This window comes from Lynx canadensis, chromosome E2 (genome assembly GCF_007474595.2).
Source record: "Lynx canadensis isolate LIC74 chromosome E2, mLynCan4.pri.v2, whole genome shotgun sequence".
Taxonomy (NCBI): domain Eukaryota; kingdom Metazoa; phylum Chordata; class Mammalia; order Carnivora; family Felidae; genus Lynx; species Lynx canadensis.
This window is the reverse complement of record NC_044317.1, coordinates 14297547-14313767: the sequence shown is the minus strand read 5'-3', so window position 1 is coordinate 14313767 and position 16221 is coordinate 14297547. Positions and strand designations below refer to the sequence as shown.

The following is a 16221-nucleotide window of genomic DNA, read 5'->3' as shown; positions in this document are numbered from 1 at the left end:
ACTTTCTGTGAAGGAGCAGATGGTCAATATTTTAGGCTCTGTGGGCCTTAGAGTCTCTGTGGCAGCTACTCAACTCTGCCTCTTGGTATGAAAGCACACAGACTATGTAAATGATGAGTGTGGCTATATTCCATTAAAAATTCATTTATAAAACCACACAGCAGAGGGCTAGAGTCTTGTAGGTAGAGGCTGTGATTTGCTGACCTCTGCTCCAAATTAAGAAGAAAAATAACATTTTGTGTAGCAAACCTGGAATGTGTGAACTCTAGCTAATTTTTTTAGGTAGATCAATTTATTGGTATTTTATTTTGTTATATTCCTTTGTGTAGTGTATCCTGCTTGCCCTTTTTCCTGTTTTAATCAGGAAAAAAATTTCTTATGTTGAGCATTTAAAAATATGTAAATAACACCTGAATTATCTCCTCCTTCCAAAAGAATTTTTATTTATTTATTTATTTATTTATTTATTTTTTCAAATGTTCATTTATTTATTTTGAAAGAGAGAGAGAAATCACAAGCAGGGGCAGGGGCAGGGGCAGACAGAGAGGAGAGAGAATCCCAAGCAGGCTCCCTGCTGTCAGCACGGAGCCCAGTGGTAGGGCTCTGTCCCACAAACTATGAAATCATGACCTGAGCCAAAATGAAGAGTTGGATGCTTAACCAACCAACTGAGCCACCCAGGCACCCCCCAAAAGAATTTTCAAATACTTGAATAATTTTTTTTTTAAAAAGTTTATTTATTTATTTATTTATTTATTTATTTATTTATTTATTTAGTGTGCGCACACAAGTTGGGGAGGGGCAGAGAGAAGGAGAGACAGAATCCCAAGCAGGCTCTGCAACATCAGCATAGCACCTAATGTGGAGCTCAAACCTACAAACTGTGAGGTCATGACTTGAGCCAACACCAAGAGTCGGACGCTTAACCGACTGCTCCACCCAGGCACCCCTCAGATACTTAAACCTTAAAGTGAAGGCTTTATAGGGGCAGTTTTGGTACCAGTATCAAAAGGAAGAAAATATAAATGGTAAATTGAAATAATATCCTCTTGCATTTTGGGTCTAAGGAAAGGCATAATATATGCTTATTTTGTTGTACTATTTGGAAGAATTAAAAGGATGGAATTAGTTACTTTTAGAAGTTTAAATGGACTTGACCATGAATGCAAGTCTGAATTTTCCTGGTTACCACTACTTAAGATTATAGTGTCTTTTACACCGTTAAAATAATACCATTATACTCACTAACTCTGTCTTGTCTTTTAAATATTTAAAAATATTTAGTCATTAGATGTTTTCTTTGTCATTATTTTAGAGAAGAACTATCCCGACTTTTACATTTTAATTTGTCTTCTGCAACTTTGTTTCATTCAGATACGTAGCTTTGACATCTTTGTTGAAGACTGTGCAGACAGATCATAATGCAGTACAGAGGCACAGAAGCACAATTGTGGACTGTTTAAAAGATTTGGATGTCTCAATAAAACGGTAATAGATTGTTGATAGTTCTCTGCCCCAGCCCCCACTTGATAACTTTGTAATGGTTTTGAGAGTGAGAATGTTGACATTTGTTTATTTACTCATTATTTGCACAGATGAACTCCCTGCTGAGTAAATCCTTTTTAAGAAAGGATTGGTAGGGAGAAGGTTAGGTCAGTGAAGGAGGCCAATAAGGAATACTAATGTGCACACTGAAGTTGTCCTTGGTTCTTTGATAAATAAACAGGTACAGGTAAGCTGGGCGAAAGTCTGCTTAACAGAGGTACTGCGCTCTGTGTGCTGGAGGATGAAAATACGGAGTGATCCATCGGCTAAGTGATTTATCACAATGCTGAAACTCATATTGCTGACAGCACACATTTTCTCACAGTACTTCTGCCCCAAGATACTAGAGGCAGCTGTGTTTTTTAGAACAGCACATCTAGGAATGACTGTTAGGCAGCAGATAGCACTTTGCAAAGGCATCAATTCTTTTCCTCGACAGACTGACTCTACTGATTGTCCTATTGTAAGAAGTGAAGATGTTTGTAAAATCTAATTTTAGTTGGCCTCAGTGAACTTTTGGTTGTATGTTCAAATTCAGAATAAATGAGATTTGAAATGATATCTGAAACCATTCATTTAACAAATATCTATTCATACTGAGTTCCTTTATTTGCAGAGAGCATATGCTAAGTACATGGGCAATCTAAAGATACAACCTAAACTCAGCAACAATAACTCACCTAGTGCTTTGCACAGGATTTTTTTTTAATTAAAAAAAAAAATAAAAAAAATTTTTAATTAAATTAAAAAATTTAAAAAAATTTTTAATTAAAATTAAAAAAAAGTTTTTTTTACATTTATTCATTTTTGAGAGACATAGAGACACAGAGTACAAGCGGGGGAGGGGCAGAGAAAGAGGGAGCTGTCAGCATAGAGCCCGATGCAGGGCTGTAACTCACAAACCGTGAAATCATGACCTGAGCCAAAGTCGGATGCTTAACCGACTGAGCCACCCAGGCACCCCTAAAAAAAAAAAAATTTTTTTTTAAAGATTTTATTTTTAAGTAATCTCTTCATCCAATGTAGGGCTCAAACCTACAACCCTGAGATCAAGAGTTGTATGTTCTACCACCTGAGCCAGCCAGGTGCCCCAGGATTTTTTATTTTACTTTATTTTTATTTTTTTGAATGTTTATTTGCTTCTTAGTGAGAGAGACAGAGCGTGAGCAGAGGAGGGGCAGAAGGAGAGGGAGACACACAATCCGAAGCAGGCTCCAGGCTCCGAGCTGTCAGCACAGAGCCCAACATGGGGCTCGAACCCACGAACCATGAGATCATGACTTGGGTCAAAGACAGACCCATAGCCAAATGAGCTACTCAGGTGCCCCAACCCAGGATTTTTTGTGTGTGTGTGCTTTCCACAGAATGTATAAGCACCCTCTCAGTTGGTTCTCAGAGTGAGCCAGTGAGACAGACTAGACAATTAACTTAACTTCTATCCCCAGTTAACAGATTAGTTAAAATACAGTCCCAAAAGAATCAAATGATTTCCTCTAAACCTATGTGTTGGACAGGGCAGACCTGGGAATAGAAATCAGACCTTCTGACTCCTATTGTGTTATTTCTCTATTACTCATGACAGGGCTTTGCATATCAAACGTAAAATCCCTGTCTCTTTGACAGGGTATTTAACAGTAGAAGTTCAGACTCTGAAGCCTGAATGCCTCATTTAAAATCCTGACTATGTCCTTATTAAACTTGATGTAGTTATTTAAACTTTCTCTGCCTCAGTTGTCCCATATGTAAAATGCAAATACAAGAGCACCCACTACAAAGGTTATGCAGGACTCATTGGATTATTATATGTAAAGGACTTAAGCACCATCTAAGAATTAACTATTAGTGGATTTCTGTAAAGATTGAACGTTGTTTATAGATTAGCCAAGATAAAAGTATTTTATACTTATTAAATTGGTATTTTAAAAGTCAAATTATATACTGTGGTTGAAATTATTGACCAAATATGAAAAGATTCATGCAGTAATCTTCTTATATGTTAAACATTTTGGTTTTCCTTTGATTGCCAAATTTGATGAGTCAGTTCAAGAAACTCTTATTTGCTCTCATGGTACGCGCCCTTTTTTCCTTTTCATGGCCCTCATTGTTTCATTTTCCCTGCCCAGCTTTATTGAGATAAAATTAATATAAACATTGTGTAAGTGTAAGGTGCATTGAATTAGTATACTTATGTGTTGTAAAATAGTTACCACTGGAGCTTAGTTAACATACTTACCTTTTCTTTTTTGTGATAAGAATATTTAAGATCTACTCTCTTAGCAACTTTCAATTATATAATATGCTATTATTATTAACTGTAGTCATCATGCTGCACATTAGATCTCCAGAACTTACTCATTTTATAGTTGAGGTTTGTATCCTTTGACCAACATCTCCCCTTTCCCCCCACCCTCGAGACCCTGGTAACCACCATTCTAGTCTGTTTCTATGCTTTTGGCTTTTTTACCTTCCAGATGGAAGTGATACCATACAATATTTGTCTTTCTCTGACTTATCTCACTTACCATAACACCCTCATGGTGTGTTTTTATTCTAATTTTCTTATATATCTTTTGATGTAAACTGTTACATCATTTTTGGACAGAAGTGGATGTAATAAAGAGAATATGGTGACTTTATCACATTTTTAAGAAATAATGCAAAGAGGTATTCTCATTGGGTAATCATTTTGTTACTTCCCTTGTTTAGCCTTTTGAGTGTTCAAAATTTCAGATGCATAGAATAGACTTTGGAACCCAAACTGCATTTTTGGTGACTAGTAGTGTGTCTCTTGGATCTTTGTAAAGAAAAGTGTTGAATGAAAATTCAGAATGTTAAAAGTAACTTTGATAACTTTGGCTATCATGTATGTATGAAGATTGGGATCACAAGATCGTGCAAGGGCATAGAACCCATCTGCCAGTGTTCAGAAACAACACACCTGGGTTTTTGTTTCATTCCCACTATAAATATCATAACTTTTTCCCCCCCCCTCTGCAAGGCGTGCAATGGAATTGAGTTTTGCCCTGGTAAATGGGAATAATATCCGAGGCATGATGAAGGAATTACTTTATTTTCTGGATTCATGTGAGCCGGAATTTAAAGCAGACTGTGCATCTGGAATCTTTCTTGCTGCAGAAAAGTAAGACTTAATTTTTACATTTATTGGTAAAAGATGCTTGGAACTTTTTGAAAGCATCTTTAAAACATGGAGAAAATATTGTAAACCTGTTTAAAACATGTCATGTTTATTTCAGGCTCCCAATTATAAATTTGCTTCATTTAAAAAATAAAGAAAGGAAAGAAAGAAAAGAAAGAAATTTGCTTCGTTAGAAGGCCATTCTAACCAGTATTTATTTTAAGTATATTAAGTATCTAAGACCAAAAAGAATCCTACTTTTATAAAATCTCTTTGTATATCTATTTTTTAACTTCTCATCTGTGAAGAAGAGAATACAAAAGTGTTTGGATTTTTTTTGGGAGAGAATAGAAAAATTACAGCATTGAATTGTTCTGTGTAAAACTCTTAGGAAGAAGTACCTCAGTTTTGATAGTATGGTTATTTCTCCTCTCTGCGCTGTGATTTTAAGGGAATAAGTTTCTAGTCCTGGTGTTGCCTGGGTCTGGGAACAGTCCCTTTTCTTCTTTTTCTTTGTCCTCCTGCTTTGTCTTTATGATTTGTTTTCTGAAAAACTGAGATGGAGTCCCATTTCTCAGTTCAGCAACTCCTATTGCAATTATTATGTGAAACATCTAAATTTGACTTTGCCCCATTTCATTACCCTTTGAAATGGAGGTAGCTGCTAGGTTTGAAGATGAAATATGTCAAAAATAATCACTTCACCAGTAAGCCTAAAAAAGACTGTAGCACAGGATTTTTGAAAGTCGCTGAGCACAGTATACTTCACAGGTTCCAATGTTTTTATCTGGTGCCATTATTTTCTCAGGTATGCACCTTCCAAACGGTGGCATATAGACACAATTATGCGTGTTCTGACAACGGTAAGTAGCTTTTGTTTTTGTTTTTTTTTTTAGTCAACACATACTAAGTGCTGGATGAGGCAGACAAAGCCTTTGTTCTCACAAAGCTTACATTTTAGTTCTAGTGGGGGAGATAGGAACTCCGTGGAGAAATATGTACTATCCAGTTAGGCAGGAAAAACTACTACGAACAATAGTGAAGCTGACTGAAGCAGCATGAAGGACTCCAGCGACAGCAGCGAAGAATGGAAGGTGGGGCAAAGGGCCAAGTCTTTTAGGTAGAGTAGTCCACACAGGTCGCTCACAGGAGGTAACAGTTGAGGAGAGAGCTTGATGAAATGAGGAGCCGTGCAAAGATTTGGGGGAACAGCAAGTGTTGCAAAGCCCTTAAGTAGCAACAAGTGTGGCCTGCTTGGAGAGCAACAAGAAGGCAAGTGAAGCCAGTAGGTAGCATGAGAGGCAGAGAATGGTAGGATTGATACAGGGGCTCCATTATATAGGGCCTCATAGGAGTTGGGAATTTTTGTTTTTAATATGATAGGGAGCCATTGGAAGCTTTTGCATGACTATAAATTTATTATGGATTTAAAAGTATGGTTTTATAAGATACTGTTTTTTAGGCAGTCTTTCAGAGTTTTGGAGCTTCTTTGTTTATTATGCAGTTAATAGGGATTAGAAATTTAACAGTCAAAATGGAAGTGTAGTGGTATATAAAGAAAACACAAGTATCTATGTCTAATTATTGTCACTGAAGTAGATACCATTAAGGGAAACTTTTACACATTTGGTCCCATCAAAATTTGAAACTTGCATAGCAAAAGGGAAAAAAATCTACAAAGTTGAAACAAATGACAACTAGGGGAAAAACACTATACCATATGACAGCATGGTAATATTTTTATAAATAATTTACAGTTAATAGGAAAAATCAAATACTGTAATGGAGAAATTGGCATTTCACAAAAGAAGAAAGAAATGGCTAGTTAACATTGAAAAATACCATTGTTAATAAAGAAATAGTAAAATTACAAGTGGGGTATCATTTTTCACTTGTCATACTTTTTAACCTACTTCCTAGTGTTAGGAAAGAGAAATAGGTGGTGTAGTCTACACTTCATATTGGATATAAAATGGTGCTTTCTGGAGTAAACTTCGGTAGCCTATAGCAAAAGTCTTAGTTTGTACCTTTTAACTCATTAATTCTTTTCTTAAGAATTTATCTTGGAAAAATAAAAGGGCAAGTATACAGAAATGTATATACAAAGGTGTTCATCCCAATCTTGTTTATAATGGGGGAATGTTGGAAATAAGTACAAGTCTCCAAATAGGCATTGGTTAAGGAAATTATGAAACATCTGTAGGAAGGAATGATATCATTAAAATTGTGATGTGTGTATGTGTATTTGTTGTTGTGGAATTCTGTCTGTGACACAGTTTTCTAGTTTACTTGCAATGAATTAACTTTGTAAAAGGTTAATACATGAACTTAATAACAGGGGAATTATATATATATATTTTTTTAATTTTTTTTTTAAACGTTTATTTATTTTTGAGACAGAGAGAGACAGAGCATGAACGGGGGAGGGTCAGAGAGAGAGGGAGACACAGAATCTGAGCAGTCAGCACTGAGCAGTCAGCACAGAGCCCAACGTGGGGCTTGAACCCACGGACCGTGAGATCATGACCTGAGCCGAAGTCGGACGCTTAACCGACTGAGCCACCCAGGCGCCCCAGGGGAATTATATTTTAACAAAAGATACGAATCAGGATGCATTTTGGGTTTTTTTATAAGGATCAAAAGAAGAGAAAAAAGAGCTTCTGAAGAAAAATGTTGTCAAAATCAAAGCCATTCTTTTTAATGCTCCTACTTTTCATTTTTCCAGTTATATAATCTTATTGTGTCCTACAGTTTTTCTTCTTTAACCTGTTGATGTGCTGGATTACATTAATTGATTTTTGAATGTTGAACTAACCTTCCATACCTGGAATAAATCCCACACAGTCGTGGTGTATAGTTCTTTTTATACATTGTTTTATTTGATTTGCTAATACACTTTTTAGGATTTTTGCATCTATATTCATAGAGATAGTGGTCTATAGTTTTCTTTGATCTATCTGTTATTTAATTTAATTTCTGAATATTTGGGGATTTCTTATCTGTTACTGATTTCTAGTTAAATCCTGTATGATTTTAGTTCTTTTAGATTTGAGATGTTTTTTATGGCCCAGAATGTGGTTTGTCTTGATGAATGTTCCATTTGACCTTGGGAAGAATGTGTATTTTGCTGTTGGATAAAGTGGGCTGTAAATGTCATTTAGATCATGTTGATGCTTTCTGTTATTTAAAACACTCTGCTTTCTGGTGCCTGGGTGGCTCAGTCAGTTAAGCGTCTGACTCTTGTCCTTAGCTCAGGTCTTGATCACGGGGTCATGAGTTCAAGCCCCTCATTGGTCTCCACACTGGGTGTGAAAACTATTTAAAATAATAATAATTAAATAAATAAACAACACTCTGCTTTCTCCCATTTGGGAAGAATGAAACAAATTACCTGTTCTTTAGCTTCTGTCTTTAGCATTTTGACCTTTTTTCCAAACTTCTCTCTGAGTCTTTGTGTTTTTTAACAAGAGTGAGGGGTATCCCAATCACCTGGGTTTGTTTCCTTTTCTTTCTTTCTTTCTTCTTTCTTTCTTTCTTTCTTTCTTTCTTTCTTTCTTTCTTTTCTTTTCTTTTCTTTTCTTTTCTTTTCTTTTTCTTTTTTCTTTTTCCTTTTCTTTCTTTCTTTCTTTCTTTCTTTCTTTCTTTCTTTCTTTCTCTCACTCTTGAAAAGCTCCCTCTTTCTTTCTCTGTCTCTTTCTCTCTCTGTTTCCTTTTCCTTTTCCTGGTCTCACTCGTAAATCAGATCTGCTGCTCTGTTTAGTAATGGGAGCTTGATCAAGGTGGGCTGATAGGCACAGGTTCCACTGTTTTTAAATCCTGTACAGCCTTGTTATAATTCTCTGACAAGGATGAGATTTAGCTTCCTTGTTGGTGTTAAACAGCTTTACTTTGTTTCATGGTTGCAAATACTATTTCAGATTCCACTAGTCAAGAGAATATTAAAGAGACCAGGTTTATTTTTGTTTTTAAAGCGTGGATGATTAAGTACAAAATACTTCCCATTTGTGTGACTGATGGTTCTATAATGTTTATAAATTCTAGTTTTTAAAGGACAGTGTGATGTTTTACGGGGCGCCTGGGTGGCGCAGTCGGTTAAGCGTCCGACTTCAGCCAGGTCACGATCTCGCGGTCCATGAGTTCGAGCCCCGCGTCAGGCTCTGGGCTGATGGCTCAGAGCCTGGAGCCTGTTTCTGATTCTGTGTCTCCCTCTCTCTCTGCCCCTCCCCCGTTCATGCTCTGTCTCTCTCTGTCCCCAAAAAAATAAATAAAAACGTTGAAAAAAAAATTATTGTTAAAGGACAGTGTGATGTTTTAAATCGAAGTTTTTTTGTTTTTTTTTTTTTTAATTTTTTTTTCAACGTTTATTTATTTTTGGGACAGAGAGAGACAGAGCATGAACGGGGGAGGGGCAGAGAGAGAGGGAGACACAGAATCGGAAACAGGCTCCAGGCTCTGAGCCATCAGCCCAGAGCCTGACGCGGGGCTCGAACTCCCGGACCGCGAGATCGTGACCTGGCTGAAGTCGGACGCTTAACTGACTGCGCCACCCAGGCGCCCCTAAATCGAAGTTTTAAAAAGAGTACTATTTATTTAATTCTTATTTCACATGCTGCCCTTTTGGACCTCTGATATACACCCCTGTCTCCTTCCCCCAGAGTGATGTGGCTGCTATAGGTAGCCTGTGTGATTTTAACTGTACTGGGGAGTTGTGAGAAGGGAGAGTTTGCAGTGAATATTCTACTTAAATTTTTGAAATCTTAGGCTTAATCTGTTTTGAGTAGAAAAGGTCTTTCTTGAAATTTTAATCCTTTATATTTTACTTTTCCTTGGACAAAGGACATTTTGTTTTATTTTTTTGTAAAATTGAAAAACTTAGAATATTCATTTAAATAAGAAGTAAGCAATTTGAATAAGTAAGACTTTGAAGTTTGAGCTGCTTATGAACCTGAGAATTGGAACCAACTTTATCGTGAAGGTGTTTTGTAGTAGTCTCCTTTGAATAGAAGCAGTAGCCAACACTTCTTATTATTATGATGTGTTTCTAGGGATAACAGTTTGCATTTCCTTTTAGGCAGGAAGCTATGTTCGTGATGACGCAGTCCCTAACTTGATCCAGCTAATAACCAATAGTGTGGAGATGCATGCCTATACTGTCCAGCGCTTGTACAAAGCAATTCTTGGTGATTATTCTCAAGTAGGTACTTTCTACTTTGGTGGGGAAATTACCCGTTAGTTCCTGGTGTGTTCTTATTACTAACACTCTAGATGTGCCTTGGTTTCATCTTTTATGATTAGATGATCTGCATTAATCCTTGCAAGGATTGAAAGCCTTTGACAAATGGTGACTTTCTTTTGACAGCAACCTTTGGTACAAGTCGCTGCATGGTGTATAGGTGAATATGGAGATCTTCTTGTATCAGGCCAGTGTGAAGAGGAAGAGCCTATTCAGGTACTCCTTGTCACTCTTTAAGGAGGGAGGAAAATAGTGTTTTGGTTTATGAAAGGATAGTGTTTAATGAGGAGTTGAGGTTGATTCCTTGAAAACCTTTTAAAGAAGTAATCCCAGAATTATATTGGGAAACTTGCCAGTTTTTGAGATGGAATTTAGCTGCCCTGATGAGATTTAAAACCATCTGCAGATCTACTTCTCACCCTTTGGCTTGATAAGAAATGAGACCTATCCATGTCTGCATTTGCTTATCAAAGAACTGGCTTTAGGAGAAATTGTGGCAACAACACTTGAACTCTGTTTATCTTGTTATTTTCTTTACTTCTACCTCTTGAAGCTATATATGTCTCAGTACCCACTGGGTGTTTTCCTTTTTTTTTTTTTTTTTTTTTTTAAACCTCCTTCCTAAGTGCTTCTGATTGATGATGGATCAGTTTTTACAGTTACTCTGGCAAAGCACAGTTAGTGTTAAAGTTTTGGTAATGATGGTGGCATCCTGTGACTTGGTATCTGATTTAGATCTTTACTGTTAGGATTCATCCTGCATTTTTTTGTTTTGTTTTGTTTTGTTTTTGTTGTTTGTTTGTTTGTTTTGTTTTTCTCTCCAGGTAACAGAAGATGAAGTGTTGGATATTTTAGAAAGTGTCCTCATTTCTAATATGTCCACCTCTGTGACGCGAGGTTATGCCCTCACTGCCATTATGAAGCTTTCTACTAGATTCACCTGTACTGTAAAGTGAGTATGGAGAAAAAGTAGGATGAACATGTTATTTTGTAATTTTTAAAAACTTTTTGTTATGGAAAATTTCAAGGGGCAAAAATAGGAAAAAAGGATAGTAAAATGAGTTGTATACACCTGTCAATCCACAGTAATAATTATTAATTTGTAGTTCATCCTTATTTTATCTATACTCTGCTTTGCTTTAGTCCCACACCCCACCATTTATTATTTTGAAGGTGAAAAGTTATGTTTTCAAAATCTGACTTCTAATGCCTTTTCTCTTTTTTTAAAGTAAGAAGTTACTTTCCCCATATAAGGGTTTATTATAATATTTTGAGATGTCTGAATAGGAAGAAAATCGTGAAGGTTTTGGTGGTTAAATTTTTAAATTCTGCTCTTCACTATTTTGAATAAAAGTCAGTTGGACTACTTTTCCAGCCAAGCATTTTTAAGGCAAACTTAGTTCTCTTAGATCTTGTGTAAGGTCCTGTGAAGAAATGATATATATATTTTTTACTAACTCTTTAAATTGTGAGCTAGAAGAATTTGGTGTCAGGTAATAACCCTTTATTGATAAAAGTCTGATGCTGTGACCCTTTTGTTGATAAAACCTTTTTATTTTAAAGTTATTAAAGAAGAGAATGAATATTACACACTTCTTTTGTAGCAAATTAATAATGGGTACTTTTTCCTGCAGATTTCAGGGTATGGGATATTTAACAGACAAAATCTAGCATTACAGTTAGAATAAGTACAGTGGTAAGTGATGGTGTTGAGGTGTGTTTTGGATAAAGAAGATAAAGGAGAGGTGTTTTGTTTTTGAAAAGATGCGTGAATTAAGGAAATATGAGTATTTCATATTTTTAACCAGAAAACTCTGGTTTGTTTATTCACTCTACTTGTTTATGAACTTTCTTTCTGGTATTTGAATTTGTTTGTCATTTTATCCCAAAGCCGAATTAAGAAAGTGGTTTCCATCTATGGAAGCAGCATTGATGTGGAACTCCAGCAGAGGGCAGTAGAATATAATGCACTTTTTAAGAAATATGATCATATGAGGTGAGTGAAAGAAACCAAGCAATGCATGTGGCTGTTAGCATCCTGAGCAAATTGTCATGATAATCCACAAAGGAGACTCATTCCTCAGGCTTTGTTAACTGGGCTTCACAAGTCTGTTTAGTCCTAATTGCTTGACTGCTTCCATTTGTCCATTTTCTGTTCTGCCTACCTGTAAACACTTAAGTTAACCATGTTCTATCATTCCCTTTCTCTTCTTTTGGTATGAGATGTTTGCTTCATTTTCCATTTTATTTGGTTAAGAAGTGGAAGTTGTGTTTTTTCAAGAGAATCTCATATATTTAACTTTGTGATGCGTGATTATTTCCCCCCCCCTCTGTTACGCAGTATCTTCGTGATTGGAGATTGTTAATACCTACTTATTTACCTTTCTTTCGTTCCAATTTCTCTACCACTGAGAAATCCCAGTCTCTTGGGATTTAGGTGGACAGTTTGTCTATTCAAGGTTTCTTGCCTGCCCTTAATCCAGCTAGGAATTTAGGTCATGTATTCTTGTAATCCACCTTCTATTTTAGTGTGTGTGTTACAGGGTGGGGAGGGGAGATGGCTGTCCATGTTTGACTCCAATATAGTAACAGTGATTTTCTTGGGTAGGGAATCTAGGTTAACTGCCTAGAGTTTAACCACTTCAGATTCTTCTAGGTCTGCCCTGCTTGAGAGAATGCCTGTCATGGAAAAAGTGACCACAAATGGCCCTACTGAGATTGTGCAGACAAATGGAGAGACAGAACCAGCTCCACTAGAGACCAAACCACCACCCTCTGGGCCACAGCCCACCAGCCAGGTAGCTTTTCACTTGCTTATCTGGGAATCCTCATGATATTATAGTTAGTTCTTTATGACCTATCTCTTAGCTGATTCCCTTCAGTGTTCCTAGATTGATTGATGGTTCTCTTCCTTATTTTTAAGTCTTGAAAGAGCTTTGCCTTAGATACAGATTAGACAAATGATTAATGAATTGAGATACTATTTCTTTGTTTAGGCCAATGATTTATTGGATTTGTTGGGAGGAAATGACATAACACCTGTTATTCCAACTGCACCTACAAGCAAACCAGCTTCTGCTGGTGGAGAACTTCTCGATTTGCTGGGAGACATCAACCTTACAGGTGAGAGCAGACTGGAGTTATTTAATGCTTGGCTGGGGATAAAGGCCTTCAGGAAAAACTGCACTGAACATAGACTTTCTGGCACATGAATCACTTAAAGGTGGGAGAGGCTAAGTAAGAAGTAGGAATAGAATCTTCAGAGTATCTGGGATATAAGCTACCATGCTAATGTTCTAGAGGTAATTCATAGGAATTCCTTAAAATCCAGTTTTTAGTTTTGGGAGGATAAATTGCTCCCATTGTATTTAAGATAGAAAGGACTTTCTTTTTAAGTTTTTGTTTTTATTATTTGAGAGACCATGAGTGGGGGAGAGGCAGTGAGAGAGGGGGAAAGAGAATCCCAAGCAGGCTCTGTGCTGTCAGTGCAGAGCCTAAAGTGGGGCTGTAACCCATGAACCTGGGATCATGACCTGAGCTAAAATCAAGAGTCGGATGCTTAACCGACTGAGCCACCCAGGCGCCCCTAAGATAGAAAGGACTTTCTTTTTCAGGCTACAAAAGAAATAGATCCCAAGTCACTTCTGCTTTTAGTTATTGTTGTAATACATCACTTTTCCTACACTTCTTTCTACTCCTGATTAGTTTTCAGTGGCTAAGGAGAGTGGAGAGATGTTAACCTATTTTCCTCTCTCTCTTAATAAAGCAGTGGATGGAGAAAATTGTCCATAATTATAATACTCAAACTTAACTTTTTATTTGGGAATGTTTTTTTCTTACTTTTGTTTATATATAGTAGACATTAGTAATTGCTGATGTATTCGGTGATATTATGAACCTCTGAGTCCAAGAGTATCACTGTAGCATGTAACTCCTGTCTTTGTTGTTGTTGTTGTTAAGTTTTATTTGAAAGAGAGAGAACGAGAGAGAGAGAGAGGAAGGACACAAGCCAGGGAAGGACAGAGAGAGAGAAGGAGACCCAGAATCAGAAGCAGTCTCTAGGCTCTGAGCTGTCAGCAGAGAACCCAGTGTGGGGCTCAAACACGCGAACTGTGACACGAGATCATGACTTGAGCCAAAGTCAGATGCTTAATCTACTGAGCCACCCAGGCGCCCCACATATAATTGCTGTCTCAAGTATAATGATGTGTTACTGCATACATGGCCTCAAATAGAAAATAGCCATAGAATAAAGATTTTGGATGGTCATCTAGACTGGCTAAATGGTTTTTCCTAACAGCATCCTCCCAGAGCTTATGGTTTATATTTATGTCTTAACAAAATTTCAAAGTGTTACTTGTCATATATTTTTGAGTCATTCACAAGTAATTCCAAATCCTCAAATGCCATAGCTCTACTGGTTATATGGAAAAAACAACCCCTTAGTTAAAACACAATGTATAGGGGCGCCTGGGTGGCTCAGTCGGTTGAGTGTCTGACTTCAGCTCAGGTCATGATCTTGCGGTCTGTGAGTTCGAGCCTCGCATCGGGCTCTGTGCTGATGGCTCAGGGCCTGGAGCCTGCTTCGGATTCTGTGTCTCCCTCTCTCTCTGACCCTCTCCCACTCATGCTCTGTCTCTCTCTCTCTCTCTGTCAAAAATAAAACATTGAAGGGGCGCCTGGGTGGCGCAGTCTGTTGAGCGTCCGACTTCGGCCAGGTCACGATCTCGCGGTCCGTGAGTTCGAGCCCCGCGTCAGGCTCTGCGCTGATGGCTCAGAGCCTGGAGCCTGTTTCTGATTCTGTGTCTCCCTCTCTCTCTGCCCCTCCCCCGTTCATGCTCTGTCTCTCTCTGTCCCAAAAATAAATAAACGTTGAAAAAAAAAAATAAAACATTGAAAAAAAAACTACAATGTATAGATGATACACTTTACTTATTGACATACTAGCATTTCCATGTTAGTACATAATCTTCACAGTTATAGTTTTAAATGGTTGTCTAACATTGTATTAAAAAGTTTGCTTCATGGGGCACCTGGGTGGCTCAGTCGGTTAAACTTAAGTCTGACTCTTGATTTTTGGCTTAGGTCATGATCTCATGGTTCATGGTTTTGAGCCCCTCCCGTTAGTGCTTGTCTGCACACACTTTCTCAGATAATAAGTTAAAAAAAAGATTGTAGCCTTCTTTTACTTCACTTTGTTAATCCTTTTTGAAAAGGTATGTATATATGCAGTTAATTTCATAAGTAGTTTGAAATCTATTTACACCTAAAAGGCACTCTTTATTTTGCTGTGTTTTCTTATGCGTCTTCTTGTATTCCTGATTTCTCTCAGTGCATGGTCATTACTATCACTTGCATGATCCTCAACTTGTTCTTGTTTGGAAGGATCAAATAAAAATGGTAATTTGGTGACTTTCTTCACCCATTTTATACCACCCCTCCCAGGGTTTGTGTGTATGTGTGTGTTAAAATTCTAACATTTATAAAATTTAGGGTCACCTGGGTGACTCAAGTCATGATCTCACAGTTCATGAGTTCGAACCCTGCGTTGGGCTCTCTGCTCTCACTGCAGAGCTCGCTTCCTTTGGATCCTCTGCCTCCCTCTCTCTCTGCCCCTCCTCCACTGATACACACACACACTCAAAAAAAAAGAATTAAAAATAAAGAATAATAAAATTTAATAAATGTATTGATCTACTTAGCTTGTAAAATAAAAATATTATTAAATTATTATGATGGTGAAAATATTGTTTTGCCCATCAGGGGTTGGCAGTGTCTAGAGATATTTTTGATGGTCACAACGGGTAGAAGTCAGGGGCGCTGGTAAATACCCTACAAGGCACAAAGCCCCCACAGCAAACAATCAGCCTAAAATTTCAATAGTTTTGAGGTCAAAGAACTTAATTTTTAAAAATTTTTAAAATTTATTTATTCTTGAGAGAGAGAGTACTAGCGTGTGAGTAGGGGAGGGGCAGAGAGAGAGGGGCAGAGAACCCCAAGCAGATGCTGTGGTCCATGTAGAGCCTGATGCTGGGCTTGAACCCATGAACTGTGAGATCATGACCTGAGCTGCAACTAAGAGCCGGATGCTTAACCAACTGAACCACCCAGGTACCCTGATGTTGAGGAAATTTCGAGGTATAATCATGTTCAGCTCTCCTGTTGCCAAATTGTTCTCCAGTTTGTACCGGTTTACATCTCTATGGCAGAGATTAGAAGTCCCCATTGCTCCTTATTCTTACCAGTATCTGGTATTATCAGACACTGAAATTTTCACCATTCTGTTGGATGTGAAATAGTATCTCAT

At 37.4% G+C, this 16221-nt stretch overlaps 1 protein-coding gene and 1 non-coding gene across 3 annotated transcripts in view; both read left to right on the top strand.

Annotated features, from left to right (window-relative positions):
- The window catches only part of AP1G1 (adaptor related protein complex 1 subunit gamma 1), an 82136-nt gene that overhangs the window by 54512 nt on the left and 11403 nt on the right, over positions 1-16221 (top strand). For both annotated transcript variants that reach the window (XM_030299567.2, XM_030299566.1), the window contains 9 exons: positions 1375-1488; positions 4544-4684; positions 5490-5544; positions 9753-9875; positions 10041-10130; positions 10739-10866; positions 11806-11910; positions 12571-12712; positions 12911-13037. In XM_030299567.2, the coding sequence (XP_030155427.1) occupies positions 1375-1488; positions 4544-4684; positions 5490-5544; positions 9753-9875; positions 10041-10130; positions 10739-10866; positions 11806-11910; positions 12571-12712; positions 12911-13037 (1025 nt within the window). The remainder of the gene's footprint in view (positions 1-1374; positions 1489-4543; positions 4685-5489; positions 5545-9752; positions 9876-10040; positions 10131-10738; positions 10867-11805; positions 11911-12570; positions 12713-12910; positions 13038-16221) is intronic.
- Positions 1774-1859, top strand: LOC115503585. The gene has a single exon (XR_003965424.1). It is a non-coding gene; the product is annotated as a small nucleolar RNA SNORD71 (small nucleolar RNA).